The sequence below is a fragment of the Falco naumanni genome, chromosome 6 (assembly GCF_017639655.2).
Source record: "Falco naumanni isolate bFalNau1 chromosome 6, bFalNau1.pat, whole genome shotgun sequence".
Lineage (NCBI taxonomy): Eukaryota > Metazoa > Chordata > Aves > Falconiformes > Falconidae > Falco > Falco naumanni.
In genome coordinates, this window is record NC_054059.1 from 71,418,412 (window position 1) to 71,440,665 (window position 22,254).

The 22,254-nt window shown below is 40.7% G+C and overlaps 1 protein-coding gene across 2 annotated transcripts in view; it reads right to left on the reverse strand.

The window, feature by feature from the left end:
- Positions 1-22,254, reverse strand: part of MSRA (methionine sulfoxide reductase A) — a 289,926-nt gene that overhangs the window by 156,936 nt on the left and 110,736 nt on the right. For both annotated transcript variants that reach the window (XM_040597733.1, XM_040597734.1), the window contains exon 2: positions 19,111-19,179. In XM_040597733.1, the coding sequence (XP_040453667.1) occupies positions 19,111-19,179 (69 nt within the window). The remainder of the gene's footprint in view (positions 1-19,110; positions 19,180-22,254) is intronic.

Consider the following 22,254-nt stretch of genomic DNA (forward strand, 5'->3'; position numbering starts at 1 on the left):
CTTGAACCCCAGGTGTTTAGTGAGATGAATAGCTTTAAAGATTATATTAAACATATTGACTAGGTCTCTAATGACTGCAAAAGGAGCTCATACATTCAGGGATTAATTTATTTGCCTAAATGGAGAAATCCAGGGTCATTTGAGATGCCTTAGGATATCCAAGACATCTAGCTACACAAGGCTGACATAAATGACACAGGACTCAGGAGAGACACGTGCCTTTCTTGAAAGGCATCCTGAGGCCAAGCAAAACGCTCCTGGACATCACAAATGTAATTTTGCATATTTTAAGGCGAGAGAAACAAGGCCATAGCCCATATGCAGACATTACAAAAACCTGAATGTCTCTGAAACTGAAGCTGAATCAAAGCCCGCAAAACACAGTGAGTTGTCTGAAAGTTGCCTGTTTCTCTTCCACAACTACAAAGAGTCCAGCATGATGGGCTCAGTTGTAGAAGTCTATGCTGGAGCATAAGCTCGACGAATCCTAAGCAAAATGACTAATTACAAAGCTATCGAGCCTCATAATAATGTTCATAGCTTGCAATATCGTTAGGTTCTTTCTTTTGCGTACTGCATGCGATAGGCACCGCACAGAACCAAAAGACAGACTGGAAAACTTGTTTGAAATTTACGCAACGTCCAAGACATTCTCCATTCCACGAGGACCTGCACAATCCGGCGGAGGTGACATTTAGTGCCCTTTGTTCTGATCCTCCTCTCCGCACCCGCTCCTATCACACCTTTGAACGATGCCTGGCTGCCACAGGGGCTCCCTGATGGAAATCCCTGCTTACGACTCGGTTTCGTACACCGGCACCAACCGCACACGTGCCTCAGAAGGGCGCCCCGACCCTGACGCCAGCCCCACAGCCGAGCACGCCCGTGGCAGCCTGTCCAGTGCCCAGCTCCGTAGCTGCTGAAGGCGCCTGGTGCCTCAGGGAATCTCAGCTTTCCGTTTAAAGAACCCCACAGCAGGTGTATTGTTTTTATATACCAGCTGATTTTCGTATTTTCTCCCGAGCGTGTACACGTATATGGTGTTGGGGTTTTTTTAATGCCTTTGTCCTTCACCTTTGCGGTATATCCTTGGCCGCTGGGCATCAGATGCACACACAACCTGACTCCTGCTTGACTACCCAACGACCTTTCGCTCCTGCCAGCTTCACTGACAAGCATTCCCTCTCCCCTGCCCTCCCAGCAGTCCAACAGGACATCCAGAAGACTCTTTTTTTTGTCATATTTTGAAGAATGAATGCATTATTTCCTTGGCGTGCCAAGCCTTTCCTGGCCCAGTGCCCGCAAGCCCTGCACCCACACTTCAGGGCACTTTTCCATGCAGCAGATTAAGAAGCTGTTTCAATGCCAGGCTGATAGCAATGCTTCACTGCAGAAGATGAACGGCAAAGGATATGGATCCTGCTCCTCCTTCTGTTAACAGGATTTTGGAAGGTATGATTCCACTAAGAAGGGGGAAATGTCAGTTTTAAATATATACTCCGAAAAATAAAATGTGCCGGTACACCGAGAGAACAAAGAGCAGCAGCGCCCTGGAAACCTCTTCCCTAACCCCAGATCAGAGGAGGTAGCAGGACAGGATCTATCCAAAGCTCAGGAGCACACTAGACAGAGGAGACCGGCTCCTGTGCCAGCTTATGTTCTGAAACCCTAGCAGCAATGATTCTGCCAGCTGCTCAAATGCTACAGTACCCAGCCAAAAGTAGCTGGGGGCACAGGCTGCTCCTATACATTGAAGCAGTAAAGGACAGCCAACAGCACATCCCACTGGCCTACCTCAATGCATCTTGCTCTAGCCAGCATCTCTCCGGGAGCTGAAGGCACAGCTGCCAGTATCCCCGCTTCTTTTGGCCAGTATAGGACTTGGCCCAAATTTTGAATACGATTGATTTAGTTACCTCTATAAAATCTGGAGAAGGAAATGCTCAGCTGCTTTGAACTGAAATTATTTTTTTTTCCCCCCAGTTGGAAGGAATAAATTGAACCTCAGCAAGTTACATACCTATATAATAATGCTCATTTCATACACTGCCGCCAAATACTGAGTGTGATTGGCGTTTTTCTCTTTAAAAAATTGTGTAGAGCAGTTGGTACAGCTGATTGATTGAAGTCTGTCCAAGTACTGATATTTCTAAGTGCTGAGCCAAAGAGATATTTATGCTGTGTGCTCTGAAATGGTGGGGACCATTAATTTTTAGAACTTCACAGGTTGAAGAGGGTACCTTGGCTTCACCACAAAAGGTCTGGATGACACCTTGGTAGGCACCATCGTGAGCCCTCCCCCGGAGAGAATATGGGCAAGCAGGCGACAAGAAAGCTGTGACAGAACCGAGCAGACCTCCCAGTTTGGACAATCAGGAGACCAGGACGTCCTGGCAACCCAGAAGAACATCCAGTCTGTATCTAGTCCATGCACAGTGGTTGTATGCCTGGTGACAGTCATTTTTTCTTGACTTTATGTATCTCCATAGCACCAGACTTCCAGAGAATTAGATTTTGTTCTCAACAGGGAAATATGCGAGACCCTTGGGCTTCATGGTGATGGTGGAGACAAATCCAGAAGTAGAACTGTATGAGCAAAGTGAGTGAATACAGCTCTGCTGAAGACTTTCACACTGCCTGTGCACTTACACAACAGTTGATCAGGGCCTGAAAATCTAAAATTATCAAAGCCGTGTCCTCATAGGCACCAAGGTAAAAAAAATACAGCATGAATTACCCCGGAGTCTTTGTTCTGAATTTGTTCAAATTCTTGTTGAGAATCTGGAAAGAATTCCAGATTTGGATGGAAATGCGGTATCATCTTTTACATAACACTGTAATATGTAGGGTGCTTTGGTAAGCCATCTGGATGCATATAGGATTAATGTTATCAATCAGGATTTCAAGTAAAATTGTATTATTGATGTCATTAGGGGTTTAACACGCAGCAATCACAGAATATTTGAGCAATCACAGAATATTTCAGATCACTGGAAAACAATCAACTAAGAAATGGTTGGGAGGAATATAGAAAAAAAAACCTGAAATACAGAACAAGCTCAGCTGAAAGAAATAAAACTCCTCCTGACAGATGGCATTAAGCGGATGATCTTCCTAGATAAGCGTTGGCTCTAATGCTACAACAGGGTTGATAAATATGTTGAACAGCTTGCCTGGGGCAAGTCAAACAAAGCCCTCGGCAAGAAATTTAAAATGCAGTTTGCCTAACAGAGCAACTAAAGAGGAATTTCTTGGCTCACCATTTTGCCAAGATGTGTTCTGTTCACACTGCATGAATTCCCAGAGAAACTGTTGGGTTTGCTTCTTATTCCATAAGAGAAGCAGAAGCCTCGTGTTCATTCAAATTAACAAATGCCCAGGCAACTCATTTATGCCTGTATGGTAGCTGCTGACGTTCAAAGTGCGTGTGGGCACATGTTTGTGTACGTATGTATGTTTGTATAAAATCTGCACAACAAATTAGAATGATTGTAAAAGGAAAAGCAGACTATCATAATAGAAAAGGAATATTTTACTGTCAAAAGAAAAACTGCCATGTCTTCAGCACGAAAAATATGCATAACATGTCACAAGTATAAGTATGACTTTTGAAAAACCCTGTAAGACAACAGCACTCAAACTGGGAGAAGCAATAGAGAGATAGAAAATTACTCTTAAAATGTGTTTACTCAATCCATCATAAAAGCATGTTACAAGTTATAAATAATATAAAATCAACCAGATTTAAATAAATCCAAAGCCAATATCACGAACGTTAATAAGGCACAAACCACAGTTGCTCTAAACTTCACAGCTATAGTATGAAGGGTTTCAGATATTCCTATTCAAATGCAATTTTGATCTTAACCAGCAGAGAGCAGGGATATACTCAAGTCAATGTATTAAAACATTCTGAAAGATGGCCTTATTGACTGCCTCAGTATTCTTTCCCCACCCAATAAGAAGGAATATTTAAACCAGTTTTATCCTGAAGGTCAATAAAACTGTTCTCTGGTGAGTCCACATAATAAAAAAATTCCATCATCAAAATCTTCTGTTGAAAAACTACTTGTCTCTAATTCCCAGAAACTGGAAAGTACAGCCCACTGGAAAAATAATTTATGCTGATCTGAAAGGTTGTTATCACACACTGGAAGGAGAATACGTAAAAGCCGCAGAGGCCAAATGTTCTGACCTGTGAGATGCCCCAGAATGTCCCTATACCCGTGACAGATACCTCCACCTGGCAGAGCTGGGAGGACAACTGTGCAATATGACTTCCACCTGGGAGCTGCACCTGAACCAGTACAAAGTTCATATTGGGTCTAAATCCTAACACTGTGAGTCATTCCTGAAAATGAATAGGAACAGAAGCAGATCTTGTAAGAGTGAGGAAAGCCCACTGCTTCCGTGGCTCTGCCTTATTCCCATCTTGGGGTACAGGCTTTATCCCTAACCACTGCTCTGCACCTATTTGTTCTGCATTAATCACACTCAGCATCTTCTTAATTAGGAGAGAAAGGTTAAAAGGAGTTGGAAGACGTGCAGGGTTCTTTAGGCCCAAACATATACATACAATTCACAGGCTTTATGTCCCAGCTTCCAAAAGGCCCCCAGTATGGGAATACGCCACGGGAGGAAGGCTGGCAGCAGACATTTGGATCTGGAGAACCATGTTTCTGCCTCCTCTAAAAAGCAAACACTTTGGTAGTAATTCAGTGGTATCTAGCGCCTTTCATCCAAAAACAACAAAGCATTATGCACACAATAATTAAGCCTCTCACAAACCACCATATATGAATTATTACTTTAAGCACTCCGCCACTGATGTATGAGTGGTCCCAAAGCAAGGCAAAGAATCCTTTTCAGAAAAATGCCAAAGGATCCCAACTATCAGGTCTTTGTTTAAAATATCTTTTTCATGGTATGATTACTGGGGAATAGAAACAACATTTGATAAAACTATGTGTTTTCTTTTTCTTTAAAAAGTTTCTTTTTCAGTAAAATTTTGTCTAGATAAAATGGAGCGACTTTGATCTTACTTGTCTTCTGTCAGTGGAATATAGCTGCAATACAGCAACGTGGAAAATAAGACAAAATAAAGAACTGCTTTGAAAAATACAGAAAAAATATTGGAACATTGTGATTGCTTTAACATGTTGAGCCAGATATACCAACTGGTGATCTTGGTATTTGTTAGGGTGAGGATAGAACCAGTCAAGATTAGGCACGGGAAAAGAGAAATCAAAACTGTTTAACAGCAAACAGACAATTTACCCCAAAAGTAGTTCAATGTCTTACTTTTGAAGACTGCCATCTCATAAAAATTTATTGTGTTCTTTGATTGAGTTTCATTCATGAAATGGAACTAATTCTGTTTACTTGGCATTGTATAAGTAATCGATTCCATTATATTTAGACAGGTGTAGAACTGGGAAAAATGAGATGAGGAGGCTTCGGGATTTCAAGCCTGAATGCAGACTGTAAAAGATTTTCTCTCTGAGCCTTGTTTCTATCATTAGTGGTACTGCTATTTTCAAAACCACAGCACATAAAAGCCTTTCTCACAGATCTGAATTCCATTGTGCTGGGTTCTGGGTACAAATGCAGAACAAACCAGCAACCTCCCCAAAAGCTTGGTTCTCTATTCGCAGGGCCATTCATACCCGTAACTTCCACAAACATGAAAGAGCACTCACAAACTGTACAATTCAGGAACTGGAAACCAATAAACGCATGTTTTCTTTTATGTTTGGGGACTTGGGAATGCTCATGGCTGGGAACAATTGGGCATCATTTTCCCAATTCAGGAACAACTGAATCGCATACAAAGCAATACTGCACCAAAAATGGCTATGACCTGCAGAAAAGAAGTGCTGTTCACAAAGTAGGCACAATCAGTCCTTAAGTGCAAAACATTTGGATTAAAATTGCATGTCTTTCATTTCTAACCAATTAAAGAGGGGTCTTGCGAAATACTGTTAGGGACCTGATATTTCTTGTCCACAAAGATGATGACTGAAGTGTCCCAAGGACACAGAAAAAAACGGCAGGGTTTATGGTCAAAATTCTGAATTCTTTAACTATTTACCCCTTTTAATTTTTCTTACAAAATAAACTATTGGATCAATGAAAATGTGATGAGTGAATAAAAGCATCAAAAGCTCTTTCCACACCTCTGAAGTGTACAAAAATGGAACTAAACCTTAATCTGAATGAACATAGCAGAATGTCCAAGGATACAATCAATAAAGAATAAATTATGCCAGCTTGTGCACAGATAAATTCAGTCTAACCACCTTTCTATCTCCTTTGAAGAAGGGAGTAGTTTCTTAATATATTACCTTTCAAAAGTCTGTTAGGGATAAAAAGAACCTCTGGTACAATAATATGTGAAAGAGACTGAGATAGAGCTACATGGTCCTACCATCAACCTGATTATTTGCTTCATTGCAAAGCATCGCATCTTTAGTTCTGTCATTGATTTGAGGCTTTCAAATCATTTCGTGATCTTCCTTTGCTCTAAGCGTTCCAACACTTCGCAGAGATTCATTTTAGATCATCCTCGGTCATTTGACACACTTTAGTGCTCTGCTACTCACGTAGAACTTGATGTACACATAAAATAAGAGATGTCATCAGGGCTGTGTAATCCATTTGATTCTCTTGAAACTGTATCTTTCATATAAATTCATCTCTGCAATAATAGCGAAGCTTTACCCTTGTCTTGTGAAAATCTCTCTAATCTCTCAGCCGCCTCAGGGAGCTTGAAATATACAGAAGGAAACCAAAATATATTCTACTATTATAAAAGCAAAGCACCACAAACATTTTGTTACCAGCAAAATAAGAATCACTTCTAGGGCTATGCTGCAGAAAATAATAACTTGTTTACAAAGTTTGTTTACTGCAAGGAATAGAAATCTTACCTTTTCTTTCCTTTTTTGATAACTTGCCAAGTTAAATTAACTGCCACAGACACATTCAGAAAAAAGGTAATCTCATATTACTTATTTTATTTATAACCTTACATTTTAGACAACAATAGAAAGCTGTAGGCACCCTGACAATTATTTAAACTTACAATCTATAATTGCTCAGGAGCAAAAAAATAATTACATTCAAATAACAAGCCAATTCAACAAGCAGCCCTTTAGTCCTTTTTCCCCCAGCTCCACAGAAACATACCCTTCACCCTTTTCCAATACAAGCCCAAACTAATAAATGCCTTCTAAGTGTACCTAGAAGATCATTAAAATTAATCTATTTTGAATCACAGCTGTCCTTAATGGAAACACAGAATTTCCAAGAGTTATTTTCTCATCTGTTAGTAGCCAATAAAATTATGGCACGTTCTCACTTGCAAAAGAGAATAACCCTTTCCTATCCAGCCCCCCAAAAAAAGACAATTACTCAAGAAAATGCCAAAGAAGATTGGTATAGAAAAACCAATTTATATCCAGAAGAACAGACAGAGGCCAAATAGATATATGCTTAGTCATTTACCCTTTATGCACATTTGACGTGTGCTCATTCCCCAAACCATGTTATGTCGCTGTTGAAAATAAAGTGACTATAACAAACGCTGAGGCAGAGCATCCGCGCTCCACGGAGGACTGGGCAAAGGCATTGCAATTACGCACAGCGAAGTCCATGACCCGCTTGCTTGCCAGCCCTGTGGTTTTCTTAGACATCTTCTAACCACCCTGTGCTCTCTGGAGTGGCTGGCAGGATGTAAAGCTGGAGGGCATCACCAGGTATACAGCCTCCGGCTGCTTTCAGGGCTGTAGTAGCACGCTCTTGCTTAAATAAAAAGCCTCTCCAACCTTGAAGCTGGCTTTTGGGAGCCCCTCATAATATGCTGTAGACGTATATAATATATCTATAATGCACCGTCATTTGTTTAAAAGCACCATGGCGGCCGCACAGCAGCCATCTAAGGTGGAAATTCCCATCTTTACCGTGAAGTTGGATGTGGCCATTGTATAGCAACTCTGCAACCAAGAAAAGCTACGCTTACTTTGTATGCAGCAGAAATTTTCTTTCTTCACAGGTTTTAAATCAGCATTTTTTTAATATTTTTTTTTACAAGCAACGAAGTATGCATTACTTATGATTGCATTTCAGAATAATGCAGCAGTAAAAAGCGACTGACAAGCCTGAGATGCAACAGAGCAAACACTGATGCAGATAATAAACTAGCTTATGCAAACCACAGTCAGAGGTGCTTGTATGGATGTATTTGGGATAACTGTAGCTATCCAGCCAGGCTTGGATAACTCGGGTACCACAGTCACAGAGGCAGAGCGGTGCTGCCCCAGCGTGGAAGCAGTAAGAGGTCCCTCCATGCCTTCAGCCCACCTGCTGCCCAAGCGCAGAGTCACAGACACCTCTTACATCCATGACAAGCCAGACATGCACCCAGAAAGAGCTGCTGCCTATTTTACAGCAGTCACTGTGCAATCAGTCATTTTGCCTCCTTTGGCGTTTTGGGGTTTTTTCAGACATACAACTTCAAAGCAGGTTAGGTGTGACTACTAGAATGCATATCAAGTTTGCAAAACTTGCCCCAAACTTGTCCAGCAGAAAAAGATTCCCATGCATCTTTAATTTATTATTTCTCATTGCAAATCTTTCTCAATAGTGAGCTAATGACAGCTGTGGCTTGCATCTGCATGGTTTTCAACACCATTTTCAACAATGATTACTGCATTTTCAAATCAGCACACAGGTTCAAGCTATGTGACTCCCCAGTTTTAATTAATTAATAATGGAAAAGCAAAGTGATATGATAGGTGATATACGCACATGATATATGTGACTTATGACATACAGTATACAGTATACAGTATAATAGGGCTTCATCTCACAGCTGACAACAGCAGGCACTCGGGGAAGAGTAAGAAAGTGACAAATACACACAGTATTTGCCAGTACTACAGTCCTACTCTCTGACTTTTGCAGGATTTCCTGAGGCTGCTGTGGTTTGAATAACTCTCAGTGGATCTCTCTTCCAGCTATTTCTCCTGGCCCCATTTCAACCTGAGAAATCTTCTGTATGCAGAAAATCCTTTGGCAAGGGGACCAATAGTCTTTCATTTTATTCCAGCTCTTTCTGATATATTTTGAAACTGGCTCCCACTTGCATCCTTCCTCTGGCCTGTTTCTTACAAGAGGAAATATTCTGCAAAATCAGTTCCCTTTTGCATTCCCTGCGCCCCTCGGTACTCTGTAGAGCTCTCTTGCACCCCATTATCTCTTTTTCACACTGAATAGTTCCAGTGTACCATGTTGCTCCTTGCATAGAAGATACCCCACACCTTTTTTGCCCCCTGAGCTGTTTTCAGTTCTGCTAGATCTCTTTTGACCTAGGCAGCGCAGAAATGCATACAGCATTCACCACATGGAAAACCCATGGGCTTGTATGTCGGCATGATGATGATTCCTGTTTTGTTCTCTTTTCCGTTCCTGTTCCACTTTCCAACAACAGGCATCGACATGGAAAGGAACTGCATGCTTAGGCAACAGTTAAAATCCATATATTTACCCTCCTCCTAAAACCATGTATAAGAAGGGGTCTGGGGGCCAAGTGTGACTGATGGAGTCACCGGTGAAGTGCCTCAGACTCACAGCAGGCTGCAGCCTGGGAGAAGGCAACCAGCTGAGATCTGAGATGCTCTTACAGCCTCGGGTTCTAAACAACCTAGCACTTCTGTAAGCTCCAGCACATGCTCCAAAAACATTACGGATCCACACAGTAAGCTCCAGCACATGCTCCAAAAACATTCTGGATCCACACAGTACCCTGAATTCTTAGGAAATGATTTGTATAGAGTTAGTAAGTCTGTTAAAGCAACAAAATTGCCACAAGGCTCCAAACATCTTTGCTTTACCCTTGGGTTTGGTCTACGGCACTGTAAAGCACAAATAATTGTAATCTGGAACAAACACCTGGAGGGGACCAAGATTAGTTTTAGAATAAGGGAAGGGGCAGTATTTTAACTGAAGATTTAAAAAATTCAGTATAAATGTCCCTTATAAAAATATACATTTTGGCCCTGTCACATGCACCGAGGAAAGGGTGACCTATTCATAAGTCTGTTGATGAAAGCAAAAAGAAATGACACAGAACATCTTGACCAGCAAGAGGAAATCCATACTAAAAGTCTCCACTTAACACGCAGTCCTCTTTGTCTGAAGGTACACTCCTAGTTAGGAGTCAGGAGTAGTCACAAATTCTTCACAGATGCTGGATTCTCACACTACAGTCGGCTCCAGCTGGCTGGCTATGTCTGTACCACCGGTGGTTCATGGCCTGGCTTCCTTTATCATCCTAAACTGCTGTTCCCCGGTTTTGGAATTTAGCATGTCCTGAGAGCTCAGAAATTTAAGAAAAGCTAAAGCTCGAACATGGGAAACATGTTCAACAACTCTGTCCTTCTCTTTACCATGCAAAACACATCCCACCTATGGCACTAAGGCATAATTAGTGTTGCACATATGTGTGCACATACATTTTCTCAGTTTAGTGTTTTGTTTCAAATTAGTGTCAGTCTGTCAAGCATAAGACAAGGGTGGGGGCTGCATGCATTGGGGCATGGCATGAGAGCACATCAGGACGTTTGAGGACACAAGGCTGCCAGGAGAATATCAGGGGACAGTATAGAGCAGAGTGAAAATTCATGCCGTTCTGCAGCATGATTAGAAGGAGCAGTACCCAGGGAGAACTATTCCCAGAGCCACATGCAGGTTTCATCTCAAAGGGAACCAATTGGTTCTGTCCAGAAGACAGCCTGGGACTAAAGCAGTATGCATACAGTAAGGGGGAAAAAAAAGAGAAGAACCCAGGTGTGCATTTCTGTAGTAGACTAGAAATAACCACTACAGCCAAGCAGCACACTTCACAATGGTTGGAACAGGGACTGTTTTCCCTACCAAAAGTCCTCCTACATCTAAAAAACATACCAGATCTTTAAGGAAGCAGCACAGCAAAATGATCGTGGGTTTATTGGTCTCCAGAAAGTAAAGAAATTGATAATCTCTTTATCTACCACAGGGACAAAAACTATCACACTTGATGAGTCTGAGTATAACCGTTTTGAAGCTTAAACCCCTACATTTGTCCTCTTGGATTGTCAGGCACATTCCACTGAACAACACTGAGTTACTCCCACCCTGCTGTGCAGTTGGACTGTGTATTATTGTCAAGGTTTGTCTGGAGCCTTGGGTCATATGGAGCTAGTATAAATTAAGAGACAAAAGGCAGTGCTAATAACATACCAGAGAGTGATACAGCAACATTCAACCACATCAGATTTTCCATCCCAGAAGGATGAGTCAGTAAAAGCTGGATGCCCATTACCCTGAGCCTGCAGCAAGGCTCCAAGTACACCTTTGGATCCACAGAAAGACACCTTGCCCTTTCTGCAACTACACGTCTTTAGACAGCGTACCTAATTACAAATACATCTCAGCATTTCACCCAAGTTATATCCTTTCGACTTGAATGCGTGACTGCTGCTACATAATTCATAACATGATTCTCAATAATTTTCAGTCAAGGTTCAAGCAGAAATGTGTCACATTAGGATTATATTATTTATGAGCATAATGTTGGATTTAAGCCAATGACACACCAATAAATTTTATCTCAAAGCCTGACATATCGCATGCTGTTTTCCCTGGCTCACAAACAAATAACTACGGCTGTTTCAAAATTACTTACAGTTCAATTCAAATCAGAATTTTTTTATGATTAGTTCTTATCTTACTTGAGAAAATGATCATATTATTTCCTTCTTGTAGATGCTGAAGTGTATTTTTTCCTTCATTTCTGAAGTGTGTCTTGCACAGAGAGCCGGGTCAGGCGGTATTCTAGAAGAAATACCTGGAATGAAATGCTGCTGAATCTCTTAAAGGGTGGAGTTTTCACTCTCTTCTAAAGACAAAAGACATGTGTCTGTCACCCAGAAAAAGCAGACAGCCTGTACCAGCCAGCATAGATTGCCATCGAAAATACTCTAATGATGTAGGCATTACTTTAAATACAAGGGTAAATGATGTACCTGGCATATACTGGGACATAAGGGATCCTGTGAGAAATGCTCTAGAACAAATTCTTCCCAGCTAACCTCAGGCACTTGAAATAGAGACCTCTCGGGTGTGTTTCAGCACACAGACTTGAACAACTACATTTAGATGTCTGCAAATAGGTGTTCACATGTGACAAAAGGTGTCCAAGCTCCCACGACGGTCAGTGGGGGTCCAGGGTTCAGTACTGATTCGTAAATAAAGGCATCTGGTGTCATCTGAGATACCTTATGCAGCAATTTTGCACAGGACCGGCATAAGAGTGGCACATACAAAAAAAGGTAGATCTGTGTCCTTGGAAACTGGAGATCAAGGCCAATTTCACATAACATGTTACACTTAGATTTATCTGCACATGGAATTCCTAAGCAAAAATTTCTAATACCATTTGGGACATCCTACATAAACCTATCTGGCTTTCATCTCCTAGTTCAGAAGACTATGGATCTCCTGTGAGACCTTTATCATCTCTGCCAGACCCCTGTGGACATCTCAAATGCCCCAGGACACCTCAAATGGCATAGAACATTTGCAACATATTTATGCAAACTAACCAATTCCCCCCCAGCCTAAGCTAGTTGTTTAGCTAGCGTCTGACAGAACAAGGCACCTACAGAGAGGGTGATTTATTCCTGAGGCAGCTGTTACGAACTGACCTCCAACTGGGTTTTCTCTAACTAGAGATAAAGCCTTGAAGACCACTTTAGATTACATACCTAAAATCTACTGAGATTAATTCCAGCCTGATGTGTTGAAAGCACCAACGAGATCAATATAAAGATTCTGGTTGACTCCCACAAGCTTCAGGAGCATTTCAGAGCAAGTATTTTAAAAGCAGATGGAAATTTTTGTCTCTTCGATTTTAAGCAAGGTATCTAATGATACATTTTTTGAGATCACCAATAACTTCATCAGGTGATAAAAACTCCTGCAAATCAGGGAAATCACTCTAAATTATCCCAAACCAAATAACACAATAATAAGTAATTCATATTTTTAATATGGATTTTCGCTCAGTGTCACATCCATAAATCCATTAGGATCTGTGTGATGCACTGACGATACTTTGTAAATGTCACAGTATGTCTAGAATTATCAAAACAACACAATTTTATCCCTCCAAAAACCTCCTTACATATTTTTTCTCTGCTGTTGTAATGACTGACAATTAGCATCACATTTTTCGTGGCTGAATAGAATAAATCATCACCGTTCTGTATGTTTTATGTTATGCCACCATGCTCTGTGCTTTATTAACAGGAACCAAAGGATAAATGCTGATGGTAAATGTGTATATGTGTATATCCCAGCACATAAATACACACACACATACACACATATATCTCCTGCAAAGCAGCATAAATCTGACGAGGGCAGCCTCTAGTCATTAACAGGATAATTTACTTCTATTTCAAACTTAAACCAACTCAGAATGATGCCAAGCATATGTTCATCCTAGTCACTGATATATCCCTATTTAACATTGGCAAGAAATTACTTCTCTGCAAGGCTTTTGCATTGCTAAAGTAATCTAGGTGCTTTTGCTGGCTTTTCACAAAGAAAAAAAAATGTATTCCTGCTGTTGGAGATCACTGAGCCTTATCCCAAAACCCATGAAAATTAACTGTGTCTCCTACTCATTTCAGTGGAGAAGTCCCAAAAACATAACTAAATGGCTGTTTAAAGGTGAATGATGTTGATTGAAAAGCTGCAATCTGATTTGCTTTAAAAAACCTCCGAATCTTTGCTAATGTGCAATACAAAGTCTAAGTGGGAATCCACACAAAGCTAAATTCTTCATTGCCTCAAGAAAGCTAAATTAACAGAAACAAATCCCTGATGGAGAAGGACATATATTGTGTCTGAAGGCAACATCACTTTAGTTTTCAGAAGCAAAAAGAAAGAGATGTGGATCCTTTGAAATAAAAGAATGTTATGAAGGGTTGTGCTGATCAAGGACAGCTTTGACTTTGCATTAGGGATATTTTATTGTCCCTTCTTAGTGTTTATAAATGTCAGGAAATGTCCTTGGCAAAGACCAAGCAGACTGTAGCACTTTGTATTTATCTGGGTCCATCTCGCAGCGCGCTCTGCCATTTACACTACCACAAAGTTGATGCATGATGTTACCAAATCAGATCACCAGCATTTAATGCATAATGCCTACGATACACTATATGACAAGAGAAACTGAAGATTATTATTTTTATTTTTAAAAGGTCCCAGAATTACATTTATTTCTCTTTGTCACCTTATTTTATCACTGGCTTAGGGGAAAATTTTCAGGTCAGGGCTTCCCTGGTAAGACTGGTACATCCTCAACAGAGAATGGTCCCTGGCCGTCGCTTAGAGCTGACATAGCCCCCAAAGGTTTGACCAGCAAACCACAGCATCATACTTCAGGCGAGATTATGAGGAAGATGTTTAGGCAGTGGTGGCAACAAGCTGAACCAGGACCAGACAGCACAGGCAGGGAGTGGGTTGGTCCTTAGTTCTCTGGAGAAGGCAACAAAAAGACACTGGCCGTAAGTTAGTGTCTGGAAGATACAAAAAGAAAATGGGAAATACAGTTGTATTTCTCCAATAAACATACGGCAAAGGTAAGACTAGGAACATGATTTGGTTTAGGGATGGATCAATCTCTTTTTGTTATGCAATTTCTTCACAGGTTTGTTTTCTCATTCCAGAACGGCAGAAAGTTCTGTGTCCATTTTTACACCACCGCATGAACACAGGACAGCATTCATGCTTCAGTGCTTTACAAATCCAGCTGATGAGAACACCTCCGTCCCGTTTCCAACATGCTAAAGGAGAATTAGCATGAGAAATGTGAATACCTTCTGGAAGATGTTCCCTCTGGCTCTCAATTCTTCCACAGTGTGAACCTTGTAACATCTGGTAATATTGCTGTAGATGTTTCTCCTCCAATTTGGGTCACAGCACACACACCTGTTTCAACATCAGGAAGTTTTACATTCTCCTCAGACAGAGATATAATATCTTCTGACATGTAGCATGGTTTAAAGTTTTCTTCCTTTTCTTTGAGCAACAGAGAAAAATTGTTTGTTCAGTCTTCACTGTCTACAAAAAAAGTACTTCTCTCGGGTCCAAACTTTGTTTCCCATTATCTCCTTTTCCTGGTGAAAAGAACAGAGCTCATCATGAAAACATAGTAGTTAAAAACTGTCGGACCAAAGGACTTCTTAACACCTTTCTTACCAGACACGGCCACTACTAGCTGTTTTAGGAATGAGTCAAAGAACCTCTAGATAGGAGTGAACCCTTCTTAAACATATCATCCCACTTTCAAATGAAATTCTCCTTTAGTTTAAAAGTTGCCCCAATTAAGCCTTTTTTAGAAAGAGTTGAACCTCCCAAGAGCAGGTCCTGTTTGAGGAGCTCAGCTTTCCAGCAAGCTTGCAGAGGTATCACGCGACGCTGCAGCGCCAAGGAAGCTGAAGAGGCCACACGCACAGGCTCAGAAACCCCCGTGCTGATCAGACAGTCCTGGTGTAATCCTGTTTCAGTTTTTAAATAACCACTGGAAGCAGTGGGAATTGTGGGAATGCACAGGGTACACCTGAATCTCATAAGCAGGACATAATAACCCTGGCAAAGAACAATAATACGGCTCTATAGAATTACTGGAACATGCTGCTGTCTAGTAAGTGCAGAGCAGAAGGTGACCAAGCTTGGATGTGTCTGCCAACTCAGAAATGTCTGTAATTAGATCTTATCCGTTACTTAACATCCTACTTATGTCTATATTTTGTTTACATCAAGAAACCAATTATCCCATTACTAGCCAGTATATGTCAAGTAAATAAAACACAATTCAGTCCCGTATTTTAGAAGTGTTATAATTACAAATCTGAACTATTGCCAGATTTTACTAAAGGTAGATAAGAGCCCTTCTTGGAACACACCATATGCACAATGCTTCCTCTTAGAGCAATAAGGCACCATACAAAGCACAGTGAAAACACAGGTACTCTGGGGTAAACCAGAGTCTTGCAAAAGCAGCAGCTGATAAGAAAACTATGCAGTTAAAATTCAGAATTGCTGACCAGAAATATTTCTCAGCATAACACAGCAGTGCATTCACATCTGTTTAAAATATGCAAAGAATCAACAGTACTGATGGAAATACTAATTTATTGAAAGTTGCCTATGTTCTACAGCTTTGAAGCCTTTCTTTTCATTTTTTACACCTCTAGTCAAAAAACCCTAAATCGCTTCTTTTCAAAACATTGTCAATCCCCTAATATACGTTCAAGTTTTGTCTTTTGGTTAGGTTTTTGGTTAGAATCAGTCACTACAGACAAAACAGTTTTAATTGAAAATATCTACAGCCATAAAACCAAGAAAACTTTCTGGAGAGGCATTTATTGAATAGCTGGTATGTTACCATCTACAACACGAACACCTAACATCTAGAGTTTCATCTGTTTCAGTCACTGAAGTTGGGAATACACTCCCATCTTCACTTCAAGGGACACCATGATTTTTGTTATCGCATTCTACGGTGTCTCCAGTGAGGCTGTAAGCAGTGCCTGTGCACCTCCTGTGCTCTTAGTGCTTCAGTATTGCCTGGAAACTGGATTAGGAGGTCACTGGATGGTTAACATTAAAAGACCTCCATTAAAGAGTCATGCTTACCTGTGAAATCTAGCTTTTTCACCAGCGTAGAAACAAGGACACATCTCTTTATTCTAATGAACAATGCATCTTAGGCAGCTGAATGGTGCTAAACAGACAACGGGAGAATCTCAAGATCATTTTAAAAGCCTTTTGAAAACTCTGAGTTTCCGCTATAAATGGAAGGGCAGCAGGAACAATGGCCTGTGTACGTTCACTCAGTACCTTGATCAAAACAAGAAGTCACAGCATAAAGTAAATAACGCAACATTAGCAAGAGCATCTTGAAAGAGGTTTTGCAAAAGATGGAGCTACATAATGCCATCTAACTGCATATTGCAAGCAGGTGACAGGATTACTGTTTACACCCAGCGTTACATTTTATACTGTTATTTTCAGTGGTGAGTCTGAAACCGTCCAAGCAGTAGGAAAATTTTCTGCAAGTAGGTGATCTACAAAATCATATGGTTATTTAGGATCTTTTAGCTTTTGCGGATCTTTTCAATGATAGGGATTACTTCTTAGTAACTACTGCTCTTTGAGACTTGTCCCTGTGCAATCCCAATTAAAATTAAAAGACGTTTTATGGAGAAGAGATGTAAGCAGCTCTCTCTTACTAAGGTGGAGTCAGAAAGTCTCACAGCTCAGACTAGCTCAGTTTCTTCCCACTAGCTTACAGATTCCTAAAATACGAAGAACTTGCTGTTAACAGGAGTACACATGGACAGGATGAATAACAATCTGAGGAGAATTACTAATGGAATTACTGCAGTTTTTCCTTTCATTCACATGGGGCCAGCAAACAAGGCCCCTTTGGAGGTAGCAAAAAACTGTAGCTCCATTTTTCTATAGCACATATCAGAATGGGGTGCCAATGCCAACAAATGACAACAATTATCATCAGAGTCATGTTTGTATACTGTTTTATTTCAGGTCTAATAGTAAACCTAATGTAGGTTTTCCATTTATTCACAGCACAGATGGCAGCAGCATGAGTTTTCACCACCTAGCCCAACATTTGTGATCAAATCTTGTGGAAGAATCTAGGGCAATCTAAAAATTATGGAAGTTACCAGGCTTGATACAAATATAACAGAGTTCCTCAGGAATGATTCAAAGTAGCCTGTTTAATAAGATTTTGTGCTCTTCTAATGAAATTCTGTAGGTAGGATATTACTTTCCATGAAATTTTACCAATCATGTACTATCAGCGGTGATATAACCAACAGAAGCACTCACAGCAACACCCACCACAACCCCTGGAAAACTGATCTGACCATCACACAGGAAATAAAGGACGAGATTTAAAAAATTTTAAACAGTGAAGACAGTATCAATATCAGATTGTACCAGAACTCTCTGAACCTGCCTGCTGTACAAAATTTAAAGAGGAATCTCTACATCCATCTTAATTTTAAAACTCAAAAATAACACACAATCATTATCCATTCCCTCCAAAAAGTTTATCAAACAGTCTCTTGTTCCTCCACTCCAATAAATTTTTATGTTCCCCAAATCCACAGACGACGGGACACTGGCAGAGAGACAATACAACTCTAAAGAAAACTTGAAGAAACCATGACAATAACTGAAGGGTGATACCCCCAAACCATTTCTCCTCTTCAACCACGGTAACTACAGAAACATTGGCTCCACGGGAAAGTTAATGCTTACTATGATTATTTGCAATTACCAATTGAAAAGATCATTTTTTGGAATGATAAATTAGTGCCCACGGATAACTTAGCTCTTTGCATTCCACATAGGAAGGCTAAATATTTCAGAGGTGAATACAGCTCTGTTTGAAAACAGAATAAAACCAACAAAGAATTACATTTTCACAGAAAATAGCATAGATACAATGAACTTAAATATCTTCTCTTTTACAAGTGGCCACCTTTCCAGCTCCGTTGGCACTCAACAAGAAGTCTATGAGACTATTCACAAAGTACAAACCAGCAGGTTTCATTTGAGGCATGTAAATGGTAACAACCCTGCAAGTACAGTAGATCCCAAGAGTTTGAGTTCCTTGCATAACTTGGAGTCCGGAAAATCATGGACCATCTTCAGAATTTTGTTGAAACTACAGAATGATCTTACAGGAATTATCATACATAAAAAGCCACAACTTCAGAATTTTGAAGGAACAAAATAAGGGTTTATATTTTCTGTTTGTATAACTCAGAAAAATACTTTCAGTGTATTTATTTGAGGGTATGGACATCTCCCAAAATGATCAGTGGCTTTTGCTGATTGTAGTGATTAGAAAACGGCAATAGCAGCCCAGATTCTAAACTCTAAGGACTCAGGCTGAAATGAAGAAATCTGGCATGCAGTAACACTATACAGCTTAGAGCTTTTATTTTAAAACTGATGTCTTACCAAATACAGCCATCTGTGTTCCCTCTGGGAAAGGTTCTACCGTTCTGTTTCCATTGACATGATGTTTATCTAGAAGGGGGGGAAAAAAAAAGTCAAAATGTAATAGAATATATGCTTTGAATAAATCAATTGGGTTTTGGTTTTTTTTTTCCTTACAGTTCTATTGAAACCTGAAGTCTGATTTCTGAAAGCTGACCTGTACAGTTCACTAATATCTGGAACCTCACACTCTCTGAGTCTGTTTTTCAAAAATACTGTCTACAAGTTCAAAGATATACAGCAGAGATTTATTTCAGTTTAGACACTGTTAAGATACTGTTAAGACAAGTCAGCTGCTACTAACATGACACACACATACAGAGCAATATACAGTAGCAATCGCTGTCAAAAGTGGAGTACTCTTGAAAGCCACCTCCTCATGCAAGCAGAAAAAAGAGGGAAATCACAGCTCTCCTTTGCTGCTAGGACATGTTGGTGCTCAGCTGCCAGCTTTTTTACATGACCAAGCATGAACTCTGTGTATTTTCTGCACTAGTGGGGTAGGTTGACCTTGACTGGCCGCCAGGCGCCTACCCAGCTGCTCTCTCACTCCCCCCCATTAAGAGGTCGGGAGGAGAAAGCAAGATGGAAAAGCTCATGGGTCAACATAATATTCAGGGAGATTCCTTACCAATTACCATCACGGGCAGCCCAGACTTGACTCGGGGAAAATTAATTTAATTTATTGCCAATTAAACTGTGACTGGATAGTGAGAAACAAAGACAGATTCAAACACCACCTTCCCCCAACCTCCCCTTTTCCCCAGCTCGACTTCACTTGATTCCTGACTCTGACCTTCAGGCTCACAGGGCTGCTTCTCACAGGTTTTCCCTCACTCCTCACTGCCACACCACATTTTCCCCTTTCTTACATATATTTTGCCAGGGCCGCCACCAGCATCGCTGGCAGGCTCAGCTGTGTCCTGTGGCGCGGCTACTGCCGAGGCAGCTGTGTCCAGCACTGGGCAGCCCCTGTCTCTTCCTCAACAGAGGCCACCCCTGCAACCCTCCTCCTACCCAAACCTGGACATTTACACCCAATACAACCAGCAATCCGGTCGCTAAAATGAATATTTAGCCAACACACTCTAATGCCACATCCATTCATCAGACCATACCCAGCTTGCCCTTTACAGCAGGTACACCTCGGACTGTTTTAACACTGCTAAATGCTGCCACCCTTGGAAACCTCTGCAACAGACCAAACGTAACCACTCTCCTGTTAATCAGTGCTTAATCAAGAAGGGGAGAGGAGCACAAAATGTGAAAACAAACCCATCATGCAGTTGTCCTCAGTGACTTGGAGCTGGCAGCCCCAGCACCTTCCAGCTCCCACCAGGTCTCTGCAATGGAGATGTTTTTCACACAGGACACTTACTCTACACTACGGACAAACATCTTCCATTTTCTTAGAAAACCTGAGGTATAACACCAATTTTGCAAAAGCAGACCCACCGCTTTCACGGAAACTGAAAAGTTGGTCCATTTGAGGATTACTTTAGCTAAACGGTGCTTTTCTAGCCGGTGTGAGTACCCACTCTCAGGTGAAAGAGCATTTTGTTGTACAGAACAGCTGGGAAATCTGGTCTGTGGAAGCAGACAGATACGCTACACTATCACAAGCTGTGGCTTAAGACTTTAAGTTATATATCCTTGCACAAGTATACAGGAGGACGTAAGACAGAACTCCTACACAAAGCATTTGCATAAAGGCCGAATCAAGGCTGAGACTTTCAATCTTAAGGAACACAAAGAATACAGAAAAGTGCAATATTCTGGCATTGCTGGTGCTCACAGGGATTATTTCTACATAATAAAGTAGCAGAAGCCTGGCTTTACTTCCCCCGTGACAAGATGGCTCCCAGGGGCTAGAAACTGCTCCGTTTCCAAACTAATATATTCTTCACATCCCAATGTACTTCTCTCTCATCCCAATGTATTTTCCTCAGCATAAAGAAAATCTCACTCCTTGTGATCATATAGGCTTATCACTATTGTATAATCAGGGTTGCATATATAACCTGGAAGGGTTGTATTTATAACCTGGAAAAAATCTCTCCAACCTCAAAAAAAAAAAAAAAAAAAAAAAAAAAGAGATCCACAACAAAATACTCCCAGTCCTTTTCACTGGCATTCCCAAGTTCATTTCTTGATCTACTAAAATGCATTGTCAGCAATGGTGGAAAGAAAAAAAATTGCCTGAACTCAAAATACAGGTTTCTGTTCACAAAATAGTTTCTAGGGAGAAAGCCGAGAGGTTTTCTCAGTATGTGCATTATTTTACTTCCTGTAGTACAGAACCTGGTGAGGAATAAACCAGGGCAAATTAAGAACATGGGATTGCCTTGAAAATTCTCTGAAAGCAATATTTTTCATTAGCAGGGAGGCACAGCACAGTACTAATCACAGCTGGCATCAACCATTTATCAACAGTCAATGAGAAGGGAAAATCAGGGTTATCTGCAGCTGGAGCAAGAGGTGCCGTGAAGTCAATTGTTTGCATTTAAGGAGATTGAACACTCTGTGCCACACAAGCCAAGAGAGGGGCTTTAGGAAGGAAATTGTTGGGAGGTTCCAGAGTGGACCAGTGCCATACAAGGTTTTGGGGAAAAAAAAACACCTTGATTGCTATAGCTTGTATTGCTAACATGACCTACAGACATCTGAAATGAACAGTCAGAAAAATCATGAAACATCATGCAAGATCAAATAAACTAAGCCTGTCTCAGTCCTGATAGCTGCCTTCATTTAAGGAGTGAATGACATATACGATATATGAAGTAGTTATCATTCCAAATGGTGAGGCTTTCAATATATTAAAATTAAACTTTTAGAGGTGAGATGGGCTTGAATTAAAGTAATATTTTCAGAGTTCTCAAGTTCTCTTCCAATGCCTTCATACTTTTGTTTCAAAGATCTTACCCAGATAAAATAATACATCTTCTCGTTATTCATACTTTGTCTTACAGTTTTCCCAGTATTCCCTGCCTAGATGCACTAAACAGTAAAAAAACCCCAAATTTAAAAGGACGCTCACAAAACACAGACACAACTTTGGAAAGAAAGTAACAACACATGAGCATAAAGAGCCTCTCAACAAGTACA